General features: G+C 39.5%; 1 protein-coding gene and 1 long non-coding RNA gene across 6 annotated transcripts in view; one reads left to right on the forward strand and one right to left on the reverse strand.

The window, feature by feature from the left end:
* LOC310671813 overlaps nucleotides 1-2,135 on the forward strand; it is a 40,229-nt gene extending 38,094 nt beyond the window's left edge. Inside the window, exon 3 of the long non-coding RNA XR_014508220.1 lies at nucleotides 1,880-2,135. This is a non-coding gene — a long non-coding RNA (uncharacterized lncRNA). The remainder of the gene's footprint in view (nucleotides 1-1,879) is intronic.
* CEP112 (centrosomal protein 112) overlaps nucleotides 1-19,743 on the reverse strand; it is a gene marked incomplete at its 3' end in the record, with an annotated part of 207,445 nt that overhangs the window by 104,948 nt on the left and 82,754 nt on the right. For all 5 annotated transcript variants that reach the window (XR_014508003.1, XM_083427382.1, XM_083427383.1 and 2 more), the window contains 3 exons: nucleotides 18,371-18,506; nucleotides 12,516-12,623; nucleotides 5,379-5,561 (listed from right to left, as the gene is read on the reverse strand). Coding sequence is in view for 4 of the 5 variants with exons in the window: in XM_083427382.1 (XP_083283508.1) it covers nucleotides 5,379-5,561; nucleotides 12,516-12,623; nucleotides 18,371-18,506 (427 nt within the window). The remainder of the gene's footprint in view (nucleotides 1-5,378; nucleotides 5,562-12,515; nucleotides 12,624-18,370; nucleotides 18,507-19,743) is intronic.

Below are 19,743 nucleotides of genomic sequence, written 5' to 3' on the forward strand. Positions count from 1 at the left end.
ATGCAAACCAGCCTTGTGTGTGTCACATGGATTACAAAGAGAAAAACAGCAATGGAAGAAAGAACAAGAGAGTGGGAATGTGTCTATATTACAAATTTATACTGGTCCCATCCCACTTTAACAGTCACAGCTCCCTCCCCAATTATTGGAGCTGGGATTTGATGAGAATGCTAAAAATACTGTTGGAGATCTCTACCCACCCCTGCCTATAAGTCTTAGATTTTCTAGGGAGAACAAATGACTTAGACCTAGATCTCTGCAGAGTAGATATGCCCTGAGTGAAACAGAGCGAAGAGAAAACAGGAACATATACATTTTTAAAACAATTAAACAAGGTCCCATGTTGCAGGCTATGGTTAGGAAATGGGTGCGAAAAACTGAAGGTGGCTGCAAGGGCCAATGAAAGCTTTACTAATAAAATCTGCATCCTCATTCATCAGTGTGGCCAAGACTGAAAAACAAACTGCTGTGTGTGTGTCCCAGACATAATTGTAGCTTTTATTTCATATGCATAAAAGTGAACAGATATCATAGCTGTCCTAACAATGAGGATCACAGCAAATGCAAACTGACAGCATCTTCAGTGAATGGATAAATATCTGAAATTCTTGTCTACTGACTAAAGCAGAATGTGCAATGTGGTAGCCAAAGTCACTAGCAGCTCTGTGGCGACACTCAGACGTAATGCTAAACCACTGTTTGGCATTACAAAAAATGAGTCTAGCCTCTGCTGCACCATTGCTCCTCCTCTGGCTTGGTCACAAGGAGGAAATGGGAATGATGTGCTTTAATTGCAGTTTAGCATGTCACCTGAGTTTTGCATTCTGGTTAATCTTAACTATGTCTACTGAAAACGAGTCAGATGCATAAACTATGGTTGAAAGCCAAGTTGCTTCCACAAACCATAGCTATGATTTTCAAGTTTGCATGGTTCACATGACAAGACAACCTGCGATTAATAGAAAACAGAAAGGAGTAAATAAAAAAACCAGAAGTGAAAGCTTTGCGTCTCCTCATCACAACTGTATCAGAGGGCAAGGGGCATGCTTGCAAGCCAAGGGGAGCCTCATATGCATATCTCTATTGGTCTCTCTGTTGTCTCTGACTTCAGGAAAAGGCATAACCCTCACCCACAAGCCTTCTAAGCAAGAAACATGTAGCAAGATTTCATGGGGTTGTTTCTCAATAAAAACTGAAATTACCATAAGCAAATAGATCAAGATTAAGACTAGCTTTTCAAATAAATAGTGATAAAAAGAGAGCAAGAGCTACACTCCAAATGGACTACCACCATGATTGCTTAAGAACCCATTAAGCAGCAAACAGGTGGCAGAAGTGAATTTTAAAGACAGAGTAAGAAATGGAAAAAAAATGTAGCAAAGCACAGTGAAGCTTAAGAGAAACCAAGTAGGAAAATATACAACAGGAAAAGGGCGACAGAAAAGAAGACAGGCAAATAGAGTAAACTAACAAGAACAGAATGCAAGGAAGGCTATAAACACTATTTCATCAAGCTCAGTTCTCTCATTTTATGAGAGTTTTGAAAGTATCCCGAACTAACAAAGCTATTATTTTCATTCATCTTGAAACATATATATATATATAGAGAGAGAGAGAGAGATGGAATTTATCCTTTCACCTTATGGGATGGAAACTGTTCCGGGACAAGTGGACAGTATATCAACTTTTTAACTACTAATCCTCTGTGACATTACTGGTGCTCTATTTATTGCTGAAACATTTATGAGTGGAAGAAAATGGCAGGGCAGCACATTGTAACAGAAAATGGGAGAAAAGGTTTCATTTTTGGTGCCCATTTTACAACAGAACAAAGTAATGTGATTTCTCTGAAGTTCATTCCTTTCTTCTTTGTCCAAAGGTCAAACAGCCAAGGAATAAGGATTAAGAAGATACAACTATGAAGCAGATGTGAACAGTTCACTCCTTGAAGTGGCAAGAATATGTGTCATGTGCTTGGGAAAAGGTGACAACTGGATCAAGAAAGAGTGTGATGGTGAAACTGATACATTTGCTGGCAGCTAGGTAAAAATTGGTTATAAGGCAATGGAGTCTTTTTTAGAAAAGAGAGCGCCAATCTTTTCTTTTAGAAAGATGTCTATTTCTAAAGGTTATGGTTTTTAGAAGTCACAATTTGAGTACTTTTCATTGGTTATTAAAATAACTCCAAAGATGGAAATATAATGCACACATTTATTCTCAGTCTCTATCTGTACTGCATTTTTAAAAAATAATAATAATTGTTTTATAATTTGAATGTTTGCTGCCCTGGGCCCCTTTGGGAGGAAGGGCAGGATAGAAATTACACAGTGTGTGTGTGTAAATAAAGTTCATAGTATTTATGCACATAAGCAAGTGTTAGCATAGTGAATTAAAACCGAGTTTAATAAAAACATTTACTCCCAAATGTCAAAGTAAGGAGGCTATTTAACCTCAATGGAATTACTGACCTGCAAAGAATGCCAATGAAGGATTATTGCCAAGTGCAAAAACCCTAAAGATATGCTCTTGGATGTCGAGGTGACCATCCCCTTAAGAGATTAGCTGATGTTGCCAAATGTTATCACCCAACAAGAGATAAAAGGTTAGACATATGTTTATAGTGATGAGAAAACGAAATTCAAATAGTATATGAAATTGAAAACAAACAATTGTTGATTGGTCACATAAAAGTGATATTCGTTCTAATCAAGAAAATTCAGTTTGAGTTAACAATTTGTTGAAAACTGGACATATGCAGCATTTTGATATAATTGTGGGGACATTAACTAGTATTAACAAATATTCATACAAGTTTCACATTCTTGAGTTGCAAACCAATTTGAATGTATCTTATATTAATAATGTCTATAATATCTTGTTTATTTCAGTAGTTAATTTAAGACTCCAGCAGTACATTGCAAGAGTGTAAACCTTTCTAGTGACTCTTCAAAATGCTCCTCTCTTCAGAACTTTGTGAAACTTTTCCATCAATATGGAGGGTTACAAAAAATGCATCCACTTATACTTACAGCGGAAGAGTCATGGAAAATGCCTCCATAGCCGTCACGGCAAACAACCAAACTATGGATGATTCAGGTTTTTCAGAAAAAGTAAAATATGTTTATCTGACGAATAATGATTACAAGGATATGAAGAAGCTAGCTCAACAAAATGGCTTCCACTATGTTGTTGAGGGAATGGGGGTGTGAAGTCACACTGTACAAACATGGTTCACGTAAAACTTACACCTTATAATGAGGGCCACCCTTTTTCATATATACTGATTTCCTAGACGCACGTTGCTATTGCTTTGTTAATGTCACTATCTAAATCGCTTTAGCAGATGGCGGTAAAACACATCACTAAATACCAATTGTATGAAAAGCCAAGTGTAAATAGAATATTTTATCAGTAACATCACTACCGTTTATCAGTTTGATCCAACAGGATTGGTCCTTCATCCCCCCCCCCCAAAAAAAAATCCTAATAAAAGTAATAGTCATCAGATAGCATTTTGAAACAAGTGGCCTAGTCGTGAAGAAGTACATTCCTCTTATTGAACTGCCATGATAGTTATGCTGAAATAATAGTAAAAATAATAAACATGGAATTTAATCATTTCAATAGAAAAACAACCAATTTTGAAAGCTTATTAGGGATTGCTTAATCTCTAATATATACCAGAACCATCAGGAAGCATACAAGCGCAAGGGATAATTTAGAGCACTACTAAAATAATACTGTATATATGAAATAAATATTTTAAAAAATATCATTGCCAACCGCTACCATGAATTGAACTTATTAGGCAGTACATACAAGCTGATTAGTAAAGATGAAACAGCTTCAACAGTGACAACTCAAAAGTCATATCCCTGCCTGGTACAATCCAGCAACATTCGGCATAGATAATTTTCTGTCAATGGAACTGAAGTGCATAATGAAATAAGTCCCAATGATTACAACTGAACTTGGACTAAATGCTTAAGACCTATTGATTACAGTCAAACTTTTTGTGCATTACATCCATTGCAAATATCCAACTAGCAGGAAAAGCACTGGTTCCAATAATTCTAATATATTAACGTATTTATTAAAATGTATAACGGTCTAGATGCACCCCATACTCGCAATTTGTAAAAGATATTACTTTCATGAGGCAAAATAAAAAAATAAGCTGTTAATTTTGCTTAGATATGGACCAATGCAATAGTTAAGATTTTACAATGAACAGCGCCAACACAGCCATCATGTTCCACCCAGAATGGGGGAAGAAATACAAAACGCGAAAACTATATGGCAGTTAACCCACAGAAACAAAGAAGCCCATTTCTGTATAAAATTATCCAAGCTATTCTAATGCAGATAGATAGATAGATATAGATAGATACACATATCACATCACTATACATGCTTTCAAGTTATTGTCTTTACTTCAGGCTTTCAGAGCACATATATTCTTGATAATGAACTACGCCTATATACTTGCATGATAAATGTAAACACCACACAATGAACTAAAATGATTCGTTTAAACGGAACAATTAATAAAGATAATTTTCCATGCTGACAGTCCACATTTCATCCATAAGTTTGAAGAGTCAAATGCTACCACAGCTGGAGGTTATTCTGCCAAATGGCTTCCAACAGTGACCATAGAACTGGGAAGTGTGAATATATGTATGTATTCATGTATGTGTATGCGTGTGTGTGTGCTCATTTGTGTGATTACATATAATATATATCAGTTTTTTAGACATTCACACATAGGGTTATATACATGGGGGGGTGGAGACATACCTAATGAAAACTCCAAATTCAAAGCGTTTCAACTGTTCATCAGGTGAACTCAAGTCAATCATATTCAAAAAATTATTTTAAAAAATACCCCAAACCCAAAACACTAGGAAATCAAATGGAAACTTAAGCACAAGCTATTTGCAGGCTGCCTGCGGAGAAAAACTAAAACAAAAAAGTCCATACGAATAACTCAGATATGTTGAAAATAGATTTGTCCGAAGGGGAGGGAGGGGGTTATTGTAGATAAAGTGGGAGGGAGAAAATACCTCCCCCCTTAAGTCCATCATGAAAGAAAATGAGACAAGATTATAAATAAGAGGCCAAGTTATTGCACACCATGGGATTCTTAATCTGGCTACCTGTGGTTTTTGCAGTTAAAGCCTTTTTTCTGCAGTGGCGGGGGAGGGAGTGGTAGAAGGAAAAAGGGAGAAAATTTTGTGTTTATATGCCAGTTTTGCAAGTGATCAAAAGCGTGCATTAACCACCAAACTGGAAAAACATAAAATTATTATTATTGTCGTTGTTGTTATTAGTATTATTTAAATGCCTATGACTTTCGAAATGCTATTGATTATTACCTGTACATCTCGCTTCCTGCATTCTTGGGTTTTATTGTCGTACTCTGTCATGGCAGCCCGAAGCTGTTTTTCCAGTTTCTCAATTTGCCGTTCATGTTCTCGGACCAGGCAATCCTTTTCTGTGTTATTCTGCTGGAATAGGTGCGTCCTCTCCTGTTCATGCTCCAGCTTCAGCTCTACTATCTGATTGGACAATGGAGAGTACAGTTCATCAATAGAACATCCCTGTCGTCATGACAACTCATCTTACAGCTTAATTTCCCACCCTCCACAATTTCAAGTTCACTTTATTATTATTATTATTATTTTTACGTCATCCTTACCTCGAATTAACTTTGTCTTTATTTTTTTAAAAAATAAAAAAAAATAAAAAATACAATCGGAGCAATTTTGTTAAGCGTGACAGCTAAACAAATACGGCACATCTTGAAACGCAATGTGCTTGCATGGATGTCAGAATGTGAGTGTGTGGTTTTTAAATTTTTTTAAAAAAAAAAACCACCAAAAAAATCCCACGCCATTGTCGCATTCTGTATACGTTTCCCCAAGTATCCTGCTGTTGACATCCAGCAGCGACGCAGATTAAAAATGGTTAAATCAGCCTCTTCTGCTCTTCATGCTTGCACACAAAAGCATCGGTAAATCTGTTAAAATATTTTGCTATGACTTCTCCAAAATAAAAGCCCATCTAGGCGACTGTACATATATTATTTTCGTTAAAGAGAAATATATATACGCACACAAACACACACACATTAAACAAGAGCTCTATTATTCCGCTGTCAGCTACGGTACACCAACATAAACAGATGTATGTGTTTCAGGAGGGAACCTGCTGTGCTGCAAGCTTGCGCCATGATTTCATAAGAAGCATTCTATTCTCAGGAAGGATCCTTTCCCAGTCCACACCACACTGGATACGATGACCTTGGCCAGTCTTAGCCTCTCCCCGCTAGACTGAATGGCAGCCCGAGACCAAGGGCCTGGTTGCCGCAGCTTTGATACTAATCCTCCCAGGCTGTGCACAATGGCACCCTACCTGGCCTGCAAACTATAGCCAGCTAGGCTGCCTTTGAAGCAGGTGATGAATAGGGGACTGCAGGAAGCCAGCTTTCCTAGTGAACTCCAGGCCACACAGCTGCTAAGAACAGTCACTTGGATTTTTCTTCAGTTTTGGTGGATTTCAGGAGAAGAAAAAAAAGCACGTTATCGAGAATATGTTGGTTATAGTCAGCGTGAGAATCCCACTTCTTCCTCTTCTTCTTCAGAAAAGAAAGCAAACAGTAGGAGTCTGCTCAAAATTGATCTTGTTTGTGTGGGTAAAAGTGCGCAAGCACCTTATCTTAAAGCGATAGCATTCATTTTTTAAGTCGGCATTTTCTGCCACCGGCAGCTGCAAATGTGTCCTTGAAAATGGCTGTTATGTGCATTTGTAACACTGCAATTAAAAGATTCCCGCCCCCTCCCTATTCAGGGACTAAGGGGAAATGTGTGGTTTTTTAAATATTTTATTTCCAACCTCAGAAGGGAATCGTGTTGTGTTACACACTGTGCTTTACATCTTTTTGTACAGTTTAATAAAAACAAAGCATCGTAATTCTAATCCTGAAAAAGAAAGATACATTCAGCAGTGAGTTACCTGGAATTACGCATTAGTTAAAACCGGCTAATTTCGCCTGTCGTTGCGTACATACTCACACATTTTTATCTAACACATCAAGGCCTGAATCCACTTATATGGAAGGAAGCTGCTTTGAGCAGAACAGGATGCGCTTCCATGCAAAATGAGCGCCGGAATCAAGACACACTGTTCCAAACTTCTAAAATGGCTCATAAATATTTGTCAAACTAAAATAAAACTGAAGCTCCTATCCATTCTGAAGGAAATCAGCCCTGAGTGCTCACTGGAAGGACAGATGCTGAAGCTGAGGCTCCAATACTTTGGCCACCTCGTGAGAAGAGAAGACTCCCTGGAAAAGACCCTGCTGCTGGGAAAAACTGAGGACACAAGGAGAAGGGGACGACAGAGGATGAGATGGTTGGACAGTGTTCTCGAAGCTACCAGCATGAGTTTGACCAAACTGCGGGAGGCAGTGGAAGACAGGAGTGCCTGGAGTGCTCTGGTCCATGGGGTCACAAGGAGTCGGACACGACTAAATGACAACACTAGAAATACTTTCATGGACACCACGGTTTTCCCTTTGCCAAGTGATTTTCTGGTGGTCCACCCATGCTGCCCTTTCTAGTTGCCTTAAACCAGGGACAGCACTACCATGAGACAGAGTGAGGTTCCAGGTGGCAAAATGCTAAGTAGGGGACAGAGCTGTGGGTGCCATGTGTTCTGACCTACTTCCTCTAAGCCAGCTTGTGCCATCTGTTGCAGTAGAGGACACTGTGCTGTCACCACTGTGAATGACCAGTCTGTAGTACAAGGACTGGGGAGAGGCGCCATCTTGCCATTTGCCTCAGGCCGCAAAATGGCTTGGGCGGCATTGCCTTGAACCCTTTCAGCTCATCAAAGAACTGTATGAAGTATCCCTACCTGTGAACTCTTAAATCAAAAAGAGAATAGTCAGAAAAGCACAAATATCAGTTTCTGTATCCTCTCTTTCCTATATGCTTGTTTTCACTATAACTAGCAGAATATCCATCATTATGATACTGTAAAAGGGAGTGTACAACAAAGAGGAAGTCCAAATATTTACAGAAACCCAGGATGGGGCTTAGAGAGAAGAAACCCTGTATGCTTTGAGAAGAGACAGAGTAAGTCCTCTGAAGATCTCTCCTTTAGGAGTGGATGACTTGTATGGTAAAGTGTAATGTTTCGTATTTGGTGACACTACTAGTGTGGAGATTGAACCTAGCCACTACCACTGGTGATCCAAATCCTTCATAGATGAAGCAGGGACACACTTGTACAATTCTTCCAATTGTAGCCTGGTATAGTAACCATCTAGGGTTTCCTTTCTTGGATACACTACAGTGGGATGGCAAACCTGGAATTGAGGGGTGATACATTTAAAGAGCTGGACCATAAAGAGGGCTGATCGCCGAAGAATTGATGCTTTTGAATTATGGTGCTGGAGGAGACTCTTGGGAGTCCCATGGACTGCAAGAAGATCAAACCTATCCATTCTGAAGGAAATCAGCTCTGAGTGCTCACTGGAAGGACAGATCCTGAAGCTGAGGCTCTCATGGCCACCTCATGAGAAGAGAAGACTCCCTGGAAAAGACCCTGATGCTGGGAAAAACTGAGGACACAAGGAGAAGGGGACGACAGAGGACGAGATGGTTGGATGGTGTTCTTGAAGCTACCAGCATGAGTTTGACCAAACTGCGGGAGGCAGTGGAAGACAGGAGTGCCTGCCATGCTCTGGTCTGTGGGGTCACGAAGAGTCGAATACAACTAAATGACTAAACAACAACAACAAACAACACATTTAAATATAGATGTATTAGAGGAAATTGCCCCTAACATCAATGGAGGACAGCATGGTGGAGCTGTGGTGCTCACCTGACCTCCCCTCTGGCTATGTCACTACTTTATACCAGACAGAGTGGGGGAGTTGTAAGGCAGCAGTAAAGTGCAATAACATTGGTGGAGACAATTCAGTGCTCTTGCCGGTGTGTTTGCATTGTACTGACCTCATTGTTCCTGCTATTTCTCTCAGAATGCAGCAGCAATTTAGCTGGGACAGTGCAGGAAAATTCAAAAGATGTGGTGTGTAAGGAGATGGATTCTAACGAATACCTGGGATTTCTTTGCCACTGATTAAAACCTTGGCAAGTAGGAGGGGAAACTTGTTGGAACTACTTTGCAGCTCTCGCTAATCCTGAACTCCTGAACCTTGGCCCTTGTTCTCAGATGCATAGGAGTGGAATGTCAAACACATAATTCACAAGGAAAGAAATGGGACTTAAGCATAATAATAATAATAATAATAATAATAATAATAATAATAATTTATTATTTGTACCCCGCCCATCTGGCTGGGTTTCCAACAAAGATTAAAAATACATTAAAATGTCACACATTAAAAACTTCCCTGAACAGGGCTGCCTTCAGATGTCTTCTAAATGTCAGGTAGTTGTTTAACTCTTTGACATCTGATGGGAGGGCGTTCCACAGGGTGGGCGCCACTACCAAGAAGGCCATTTAGCATTTCATCTTTTCTTGAAGGCATCTATAGGCATTGATCCAGATATCTGTTTGTATGGTGGCTCCATTCGCTTTTAAAGAAAGCTTTTGTATCCATTGAGAAATGCCTTTGCAGGCACTTTCTCTCCCCACAGGGGATGGGGAAAGGTACATTTGGGGTAACATATGCCCCTTGGATTGTGGTTACAGTGTTGAGAATCAAATTATACACCTGGCATATCTTTGTTTGAGAAGTTTGGAACAGCACCCAGGATTTCCGAAATTCTAAATACTGCATATTTATACATTCAAGAACCTGTGGCTTTTAATGAAAGCGCTTTCAGTCAGTACCATCCAGAAGGTGTTTTGTGTAAATTAAAAGCATTCCAAACACATGCACAAACAGCAAGAGAAGTATATAATATATACACATACACACCATAACAGTTTTGTGTGCTGAGGGTCTTTTAAGCCTGACCCAGGCACTGAAGCCGTTTCAAAGGCAGGAAAAGCTGCTGCCTTCTCTGTGGTGTCCAATACCTTTGAAGTATCTAAGGCAGCTGCTCCTGGCAGATAGGAACTCTTGTTTTCTCTCTCTCTCTCTCTCTCTCTCACACACACACACACACACACACTCACACACTTTGTTCTCCTTACAGCTGGTATATTTGAAAGACCAACTAAACTAAGTAAAAGCGAGAAACAGAAAGTTTCTCTTTTTAAAAATGACCTTAGTGGATATTTCAAAGGAAAGTGACACATCTGAAGCTGAATGTGAGTGAGATGTCTAGATGGTACCAACAAGGGCCTTGCCATCATATTTTGTTGAAAGAAGGACATTTCGATGAAGAAATATGTAGAGCTCTTTTAAACTGACTCTCAGACTCAGATTGTGTCCTACTATAAACTCCCTTTCGAATGCCAATTCCCAATGTTGACTTTAGCCACTGTTAAACCTTATGTGGGAAGCTCCTTTTTTAATGGTGCACAAGGATTTAATTTTATATGACTTTTTATATTCTTTGCTGTGTTCTAAGGTGCCCCATGCTCTGATCTGGACACAGGATGGAGTTTTAAATCTCTGACATAAATAAATCAAGCAAGGTTTACCAGTCTAACCAGAATATTCTACCACTATATGGCACCAGTAACCATCTTAGATTACTTTTTAAAAAGATTAGACATATCCACAGATATGTCTGTCAATAGCTATTTATTATTGACTTCCACATCACAGAAACAAAATAGCTGTCTGAATACCAAATAAAGGAAACAAAGGCAGGTTCACCCTTACCCTCACTCCCTGTGAACCACCGGCATCCAGCTGACTGACGGTCGAATTAATAAATTATTATTTTTGCTGGATACAAATCTAAGGGTTAAGGTTATTTAATATTTTGGTATTTATATCATGCTCTTCTAGCAGTAAGTACCCAGAGTAAATTACAAAAGAAGGGAAGAAAGAATAAATAAGCTAATACGTAAATTCATGAACATGACCAAGGACTGCAGTTTTTTAACCAAACTTGACACTAACATTTTTGTAATCAGGATATCAGACTCAAATCTCAACTGATGGTCAAATTTTAGGGCGATGTCCATTCTGGAATCCACACATCATTCACAACTCTCCCATTTAGAGTGCTGAAATCCTTCATCAAGTCTTCATCAATCAAGGCATCTAAGATGACCACATCATATTTTTGGTCCATGCTACATGACTGAAGTTTTAGCTTCAAGTCATCTCTTCCAGGATAAAAACAAAACAAACCACCCACCCTTCTGGCAACCTATGACAGGCCTCTCCACTGCTCACAACCCCCCCCCCCCGGCTATTAAGCTAATTTTCTGCTTAGCTGATAAATCCTTAGAAGGCCACATCTCCCCCACCTCCCACTAAAAGCTGGTCCACCAGCATCTCCACAGCAAAGACATGAAAGGTAAGGATGGAGTACTCATGGACCCCCTTCCTATCTGTTTCATTGAGGCAGCAACTTACTGCAGCTGGCATTATATTGAATCTTGGATAAGGCTAGTGGGGCCAAGGTTCAAGTGGAGAGAAAGCAAAGAGGTCGCCCATGATGTTCCATGATATCATTTGAACATTCCAGGCTGTATATTTCAAAGCACAGGCTTTGCCTTGGCAACATCATTGTATCACCTGAGGCATCTTATATGTAATGCAGAGGAAAACACTACCTGTTTTGTCTTAGGGCTCAATTATAACTCCCTTTAATCAACATTTTGGAATGCACTCTTTTACCTAAAAGGCATGACAACCTTCAAGACACAAATCCACAACAGTGCTGCAGAACCTGACTCTACGTAACGCATGAATGAAAAGTTGGTACCATTAAAAGGGATATTTAGAACCTGCAGAGACCATGATAAAGTTCAGAAATATTCAGAAATGACTCGCGCTGAAGTTATCTTGTAGTTTGTTGCCAAAAAAGACAGCATAAAAGGAACAGAATGAACTATTAGTGTAAAGTTTTAAAGAACAGACATCCAAGCAGAGATGAGAAAAAAGAATTTAGCAGAAGATCATAAAGAAGATTTCATGAGAAATTTATATAGATATTCTGGCAGAGGGGCAACTCATGGTTTGTTTTCTGCCAACAAACCATAGTGTGAAACCATAGCTGTTGGCTTACAAACATGGCTTGCTTTAACTATGAAGTGCTAATATGGGATTTAAACAAAGGAGATGAGTTTCGAGTTTAGCAAACCAGGGTCTGGAACATCCTGAGACATAGCAATATACACCAAACACAATTTGAAACCTCTGGAAATAAATAGGAAGCCTTGCTACAAGTGTAAACAATAGAAAAGAATGCAGACTTTGTGTTAATGAACTGCCTGTGAAACTTAAGTCAACAACATCCAATATTATTATTTTTTAAGAAGAAAATGCAAGTTGGACCCAGCTGTGTCAAAAGGTAAATGCTAGAGGAGCTGTTGTTTATAATATGTATTTATTTTAAAGCTAGCTAGCTAACCTGTTGCTCATATCTTTGCTTGAGCTCTTCAAGCTGCCAGGAGAATTCTTTTGACTGCTTTTCACGGAGAGATTTTGATCTGCTTAGATCTGCTTCCACTCTTTCCATCTAGAAAGTAAGAGACAATATTTAACATATATAAATTAGTTATTTCAAGACAAGACACTGCTGATAACAGTTCTCCTGCCATCAAAGAGCTTAAAATGGTCCTGCAGCATTGTTGTGTGTTGCTGAGGGTGATTCAAGGATACAATATCTGTAGTGACAAGACCACCAGCACAATCCAGTTAAAATTTAGTAATTTTCACTGGGAGACTGAAACCAGTGCTGAGCTCTCTCCAGTTTTGCATCTGATGAAGCGGACTCTAGCTCATGAAAAACGGAGGAATAAATTTTGTCTAAAATACTTTGTTGCAGCATTTAATTTAAAACAATGGCAGTTTAAAATGCTGGCCTTTGGCTGGAGAATATTCCATCTTTATTTTCCTCTCTCATGCAACTGTGTTTGAATTTCATTATAAATGTGTTTGTCTGTAGTAATTAAATGCAATACTGTATACTGATTCTGAAAACAGGCATCACTGGGGTTATTATATTTGCACTCAGGAAAGACTTTTGCTCAAGCTTTCCTGGCTTCTTACATTTTTTTTGTCTTATAGACTACATGACATGACTTGCTTGCTAAATATACCTGGATTGTTTAACCAAATATTTGCCTGTTTGCCCTTGCATTCTGAATGTGATAATACAGTTCAACGATACAGTTGACATTATTGTATGATACATAGAAGTGGCATAGAAAATCCAACAAGCAAATAGCATCAATAATTTGTGCATGAAAAATTGCATGCACTTATAATCTACAGTATTTCCAGGTAGGGAAAAGATCCCTATCTGGAAATCTGGAAAGCCACTGCCAGTCAATGTCGGCATCACTGTGCAAGACAGACCAATGGCTCGACTCTGAAAAAAGGCAAGTGATGCTCCTAACTCATTTCCTAATTTAGTTATTTGTATTATCAGCATAGTGGTCAGATTTGTGTCATGCATGCTTCCAGAGACCTAAATTAAGCAGAATCATCACTCTTTCTACTTCTGATGTTCAAACTATGTGTGCCTTTGTTTACGTAGCCAAAAGAGAAGCATTGATGCACAAAGAGGGAGGTGTCAGCAGGCTTCCCCCCAAAAAACAATAGTAGAAAAAAATAAATAGGGGGGGGGGGGTTTCCAGGTAGTAGATGGGTACTAAAACTAATGACATCAGAAGCCCCTAGAACAGAATCTACTGAAAGCAAATAAAACTTGTGGGCTACATAGAAGGGGCTAGGTAATAATATTTAGGTAAATAAATGAAAAAGATCGCTTGCTAGAAGCTATCTAGAAAGGCATATACAAATGGACACCCAGAGAGGTTAGCTTTTAGGAAGTCTCATCTGGAAGGAGGAGAACATCATGTGCCCCAAGTTCCAATTCATGAGCATGACCTCAAGATGAAAAAAGACTATAATTCAAGGTAAATGTTTGCTCTGTTTAGAATCATAGGGAGCAAGTCAGATGTTGAAGAGAGAGGGTGCATTGCATAGCACCTTTAATTTTGTCTTTGCTTAGCTGTGTAATTAAACATTTGAGACTCTTTGATTTTTACTACCACTTTGTGCTCAATATTTTTAGAAAGGTATTCTTTTAAAAGAAAATGGAGGGACCACATCCTGTGTTGTTTTTGGTTTCTGCTAACTGGACTATGAAGGTTGATGAAACACTATGTTTTTTTGAAAGGGTGGGGTGATGAAACTAGGGTTCGCAGGAGTAACATCCCATAGTAACACTTGGGAGGGAATAGCAGGGGTATGAATACTGTGATTGAAGAGTTCATAGTCTCAAGAGTTAAAGAAGGCCAAGATTATCAGAAGTATTATCAGAGGTATTTAGCTGGAAGATACCCATAATCCCTCTGGCGGTGGTTGCTTGGAAGTACACATCTTCTGCCAGTATTGAGAAGATATGGGGGGGGGGATCTGGAGTTCTCATAACGTGACATTTCAACTTGTGCAGAATTTCCGTCCCCAGTTAGAACCACTTGTTACAGTTATTTGCTATTTGGTGATAATCCTTATCCAATTTAAATACCACCCCTGTTTATAATTATTATTTTGTCTTTGATTTGCTTATGTGCATTTATTGACCACTCTTCCCTGTGAAGTCTCAAAGTGGGTTACACAAAGGGTTGTATCCAACCAAATCACCCTGTTAGCACAATGATTTCCACCTGTGCAGTGGGACTCCTCCTACCCCACAATCTGCTCTGGAGGGTTGGGGAACTCCCCAGAACAGATGAAGGGGCATAGGGAGAGGATAGGGAGTGGAAGTTCTATTGCACAGTTGAAAGTCCTTGAGCTAATGACATGACTTCTTGAATACAACTCATACAGTTTAAATCAGTGGTGGCCAAACTTGGCCCTCCAGCTGTTTTTTGACTACAGCTCCCATCATCCCTAGCTAACAGGACCAGTGGTCAGGGATGATGGGAATTGTAGTCCCAAAACAGCTGTAGGGCCAAGTTTGGCCATCACTGGTTTAAATTAAAACAAGTAAGCCATACAATACTTAAACCATCACTTAGGCCATTTCAAACAGTAAGCAAAAAGAGCAACAACAGGCTCAACAGCGATTCTCATCTTTCACCCCAAAAAGGTGGACTCGGACCCACTGATGAAATGGGGAATACCACATGTGTGCAACCCTTGGCTCCACAAGATAGAGTAGAATGGGATACAAATGTGATAAAGAATGTATTTCACATTAGAACAAATTATGTAATAGTACACACTCCAGTCCTCAGACCCACATAAAATGAAGCTTAAGAACATATGATTGCATTTCCCCACATTCTTCCTGTCTTTTTCTGTTATCTCCATACTTCCTTCAACTGTTGAATTTTAGATAACAGCCTCTTTTTAAAACTAATATTAGCCTGGGGAAAATTGCGTATGTGGATGGCACTGCATAAATAAAAATACTAATACCAAATCCCTCTCTAAAATAAAAATGAAAAGTGTGGCCTGGTCGTCTCATTTGCCAAGACTGACAAGCACTAGAGCTAAAATAGTGGGCATTATTTATATGATCATTTCTTCTGGTACAGTAGCCAATTATTTCACTTCCATTTTTTATTTGTTTCAGATTAGGTTAAGCCATCATGAAGTCCACAGTCCACAGGCAGCACACCAGCCGTGAATTGCTAACTGACCACATAAGGAAACCAAAGAAAAAGTTGATTTGAAACCACTTATCAAAATCACCCTTCACAAATGAAGAACACTACAACAATCAATTGTGTCATAAGTGTCTGTTTGTGTGCATAGAAGAACACAGATGCATCCAGGGACTTCTTCAAAGGAATTCCCCACACAGCTCCAACGGTGAACAATACAGTGGTACCTCGGGTTAAGTACTTAATTCGTTCCAGAGGTCTATTCTTAACCTGAAACTGTTCTTAACCTGAAGCACTACTTTAGCTAATGGGGCCTCCTGCTGCCGCCGCGCTGCAGAAGCACGCTTTCTGTTCTTATCCTGAAGCAAAGTTCTTAACCTGAAGCACTATTTCTGGGTTAGCAGAGTCTGTAACCTGAAGCATATGTAACCTGAAGTGTATGTAACCCGAGGTACCACTGTACATGCATCATGTTTCGTGATATGTTCAAACTTTGGCAATGACTATATTCATTTAACTCTGGCATGGTTCATAGCAGCAGAATCAAGGCTTAAGGGTAGAAATGATGTGGAGAAATTATCAAAGCGCGGAAATATTCAGCAATGAACTGGGCACAAACCGAGAGAAAACAAACACACCTCCATAGTTAGCATTCTATCAACAGCCCCATTAACAGACATCTGATTATTGCGACAGCCATGAGCCTTGGCAAAATAAAAAGCAGATGGTAACAATATCAGAAAGCCATAAATTATATAGTCTAATAAATAAAATATTGGTTATAGTAACTGAAAAATCCACAATACTGTCCACACTTACTTTCTCAATAAAAGATTAAAATGAAAAAATGAGGATATATAAAAGATATTGTGTTGCTAAAACTTTAACTTTATGCCATCAATAGCTACATTAAAAAGAAGATAATTCTTTCTGATACAACATTGTACTATGAACAGAAATTTAAGAATATAAAAGCTATGGGCTTAGAACTGCAACATTTTACCATGTTGATCCTTTTTGCATGCACTACAGCAGAACTTTAAGGTTTAACTGAGCTCCAATGTTAATTAGAACAAATGTGAAGTCTACCTTAGCACCTGGACCCAGGCTATTTAGCATACCGAATCCCTGTGACAGGTGGATTTAATCGATTCAAAAATAACACCAAACCACGATCAGGCATTAAATGATTAAGCCATGTGCTCAAATGCTCCCCATTACCCCTCATGTTCTGCTGGATTAAACCACAGAGCCTAGTGCTTGCCAATCAGAAGGTCGACGGTTCGAATCCCCGCAACGGGGTGAGCTCCCATTGCTCAGTCCCTGGTCCTGCCAACCTAGCAGTTCGAAAGCACGTCAAAGTGCAAGTAGATAAATAGGTACTGCTCCGGCGGGAAGGTAAACAGCGTTTCCGTGCGCTGCTCTGGGGCAGTATTTCAATATGAGTAGGAAAATGAGAGTACCCTAAACATTTTTAAAGATAAAAAAAGCCCTGGGTCTATTTATTTTATTGGGTTTTTTAGAAAAAGTTTGTGGCTTCTTCAGCAGCTCCAGAGTGTAGACTATGTGTACTCCCCAATGTACAGATTATCCACAAGGCTTCCTTTGTGGGGGGAGAGGGGGTGCCTCACTACTCTTCCATCCAACTTGGCTTCTTTCTGCCCAACACCTAATATCTGGAGACACCATCTCCTGCAGCTATCATATTGCCTCCCATTTTTTTCTAACTAAAAATTAAGCTATTTACTGGTTTCACAAGTGTACCAATATACACACACGCAACCAGTAAACCACTGAACAAGGCTCTATTGCACTATACGTATATTGAGACAAATACTTTAGAATTTCTGGAGTAATTGAACTCCTGTTTCACATTTCTTTCCCACCCATCGCTGACATATTGCCGCATCCCTGTGTTTCCACTGGCCTATAAGAAATTGGCTGGGAAATCCTTCCTCCTCTCTACCCCAGTGGTACAGGGTTCCCTCAAACTCACTCAACAGAGCCTCACATGACAATGGTTTCCGCCCCTCCTTTTGTTTTAAAAATATATCACTTGCCATTTGCCATGCTTACATGGCCCTTTCTCCATTTCTTTTCATTTGCCTTAAACAGTCATTGTGCTGCTGCATCCGAGAGAATACCTATGACCCTTTCACAGGAAATATTGTGCCTTACCTGCACTGCAAGACTAAAATTAAATGCAAGTGGCTTCAGTAATGAAGTGAGGAGAAAGGTTTCCTACCATGCCAGACTTTCACATTATCGCAACAGTGAGATTGGCTAGATACATCTAAAGTGATTTTTCCATTAAAAAGAAGAAATAAGAGATGTGAAAAATGGGAGATAAGATGCAACCCAGAACAATGCATAAACTAGTATTTTATTCTTGGAACTTCTGGAAAAAGCCCTAATCAGTAATACTGCTACGGATAGTTTTATAGCAATGTCAATCCTGGCTTTGTTATAAAGATAAATCAACGGCTAACATCCTTTTTTCTGACTTGCTGGCAAAGCCGTTGCATTGTGAAAGAGTTTGATGTAGCACTATCAAGTGAAGTATGTTTCTGGAAATATAAGATGAGAATATGCTTCCCCACTGAGACAGATAGTTGCAGAAAGGCTGGCATTGTGACCTTCTCACCTGCTCTTTCATTTCAGCATAGACTTTTTCTGAGTTCAGCTCCACCTGCCGCTTAAACTCCTCCAGGGCAGCATCAGCCTGCTGGGCATGCAGCCTCTGTACCTCCATCGCCCGAGTCAGCTGCTCCTCCTTCTCCCTAGAAAGTCAGAGAAATTTTCCATAGTTCAAGTATCAAATAAAAGAACATGTGTGCTTGTGTAGAAGAAAGGCCTTTAACCCTATCCATTTAAAGTAGTACTCAGGGCTTTAATTTCCTGTCCATGCTTATGCCAAACTTCCCTTAGCAATACTTGGAAGGAGAGAACAACAAGCTGGATAGCAAATCAGAGATTATTTTCACTTGCTAATTGAGTAATAGTAGTAGTAGTAGTAGTAGTAGTAATAATTGTACCCCGCCCATCTGGCTGGGCTTCCCCAGCCACTCTGGGCGGCTTCCAACAAAGATTAAAAATACATTAAAATGTCACACATTAAAATCTTCCCTGAACAGGGCTGCCTTCAGATGTCTTCTAAATGTCAGGTAGTTGTTTATCTCTTTGACATCTGATGGGAGGGCGTTCCACAGGGCGGGCGCCACTACCGAAAAGGCCCTCTGCCTGGTACCCTGTAGCTTTGCTTCTTGCAGTGAGGGAACTGCCAGAAAGCCCTCGGTACTGGACCTCAGCGTCCGGGCAGAACGATGGGGGTGGAGACGCTCCTTCAGGTATTCTGGGCCGAGGCCGTTTAGGGCTTTAAAGCTCAAAACCAACCATTTTGAATTGTGCTCGGAAACGTACTGGGAGCCAAAAAGAGCCCAAACATAGGACTAGGCTCTTGTGCAGGTTATTTCACCTTCAAAGTTTTCAGCTATACCAAGGAAGATTAAGTAGTGCAGCTTTATTGTACCCCATAGAACCCTTTTCTTTAATCTTCCATTAAGTAACGTTAACACATCATCCAAAGATATTTAATCAAGGAAACATTTGGAATATATATGCCTGCATTGTTACAGTATATGCCTACATTAACACATCAACAGAAGTATATCCCCTCCACCATCTCCTCTAAGAAAGAAAGAGGATTACTAGCTGCCCGGTATACGTCAGATTATTAAGTATGGAGAACATGACACACATTGGGATCTTCTCAAGTCAATTTAGTGAAAACTCTTAATGCGCAGTTATGATATCAATTCAGCATTTGCATGGGTGACACAACTTATGCTTCAAAAGAGTATGATTATCCCAAGTCACTTTATCTTAATGTCAAACAGTGAACACTAATTTTTAAAGACTAAAGATGCAGCTTTCAGGAGCATTAGAAACTGAAGTATCACAACTGACCATAATATGGTCTTTTTCAGAATTATGCACAGGTTCTTATTCTCGAAACAA

Source organism: Podarcis tiliguerta (genome assembly GCF_965153285.1).
Source record: "Podarcis tiliguerta genome assembly, chromosome: 2".
In the NCBI taxonomy this organism is placed as follows: domain Eukaryota; kingdom Metazoa; phylum Chordata; class Lepidosauria; order Squamata; family Lacertidae; genus Podarcis; species Podarcis tiliguerta.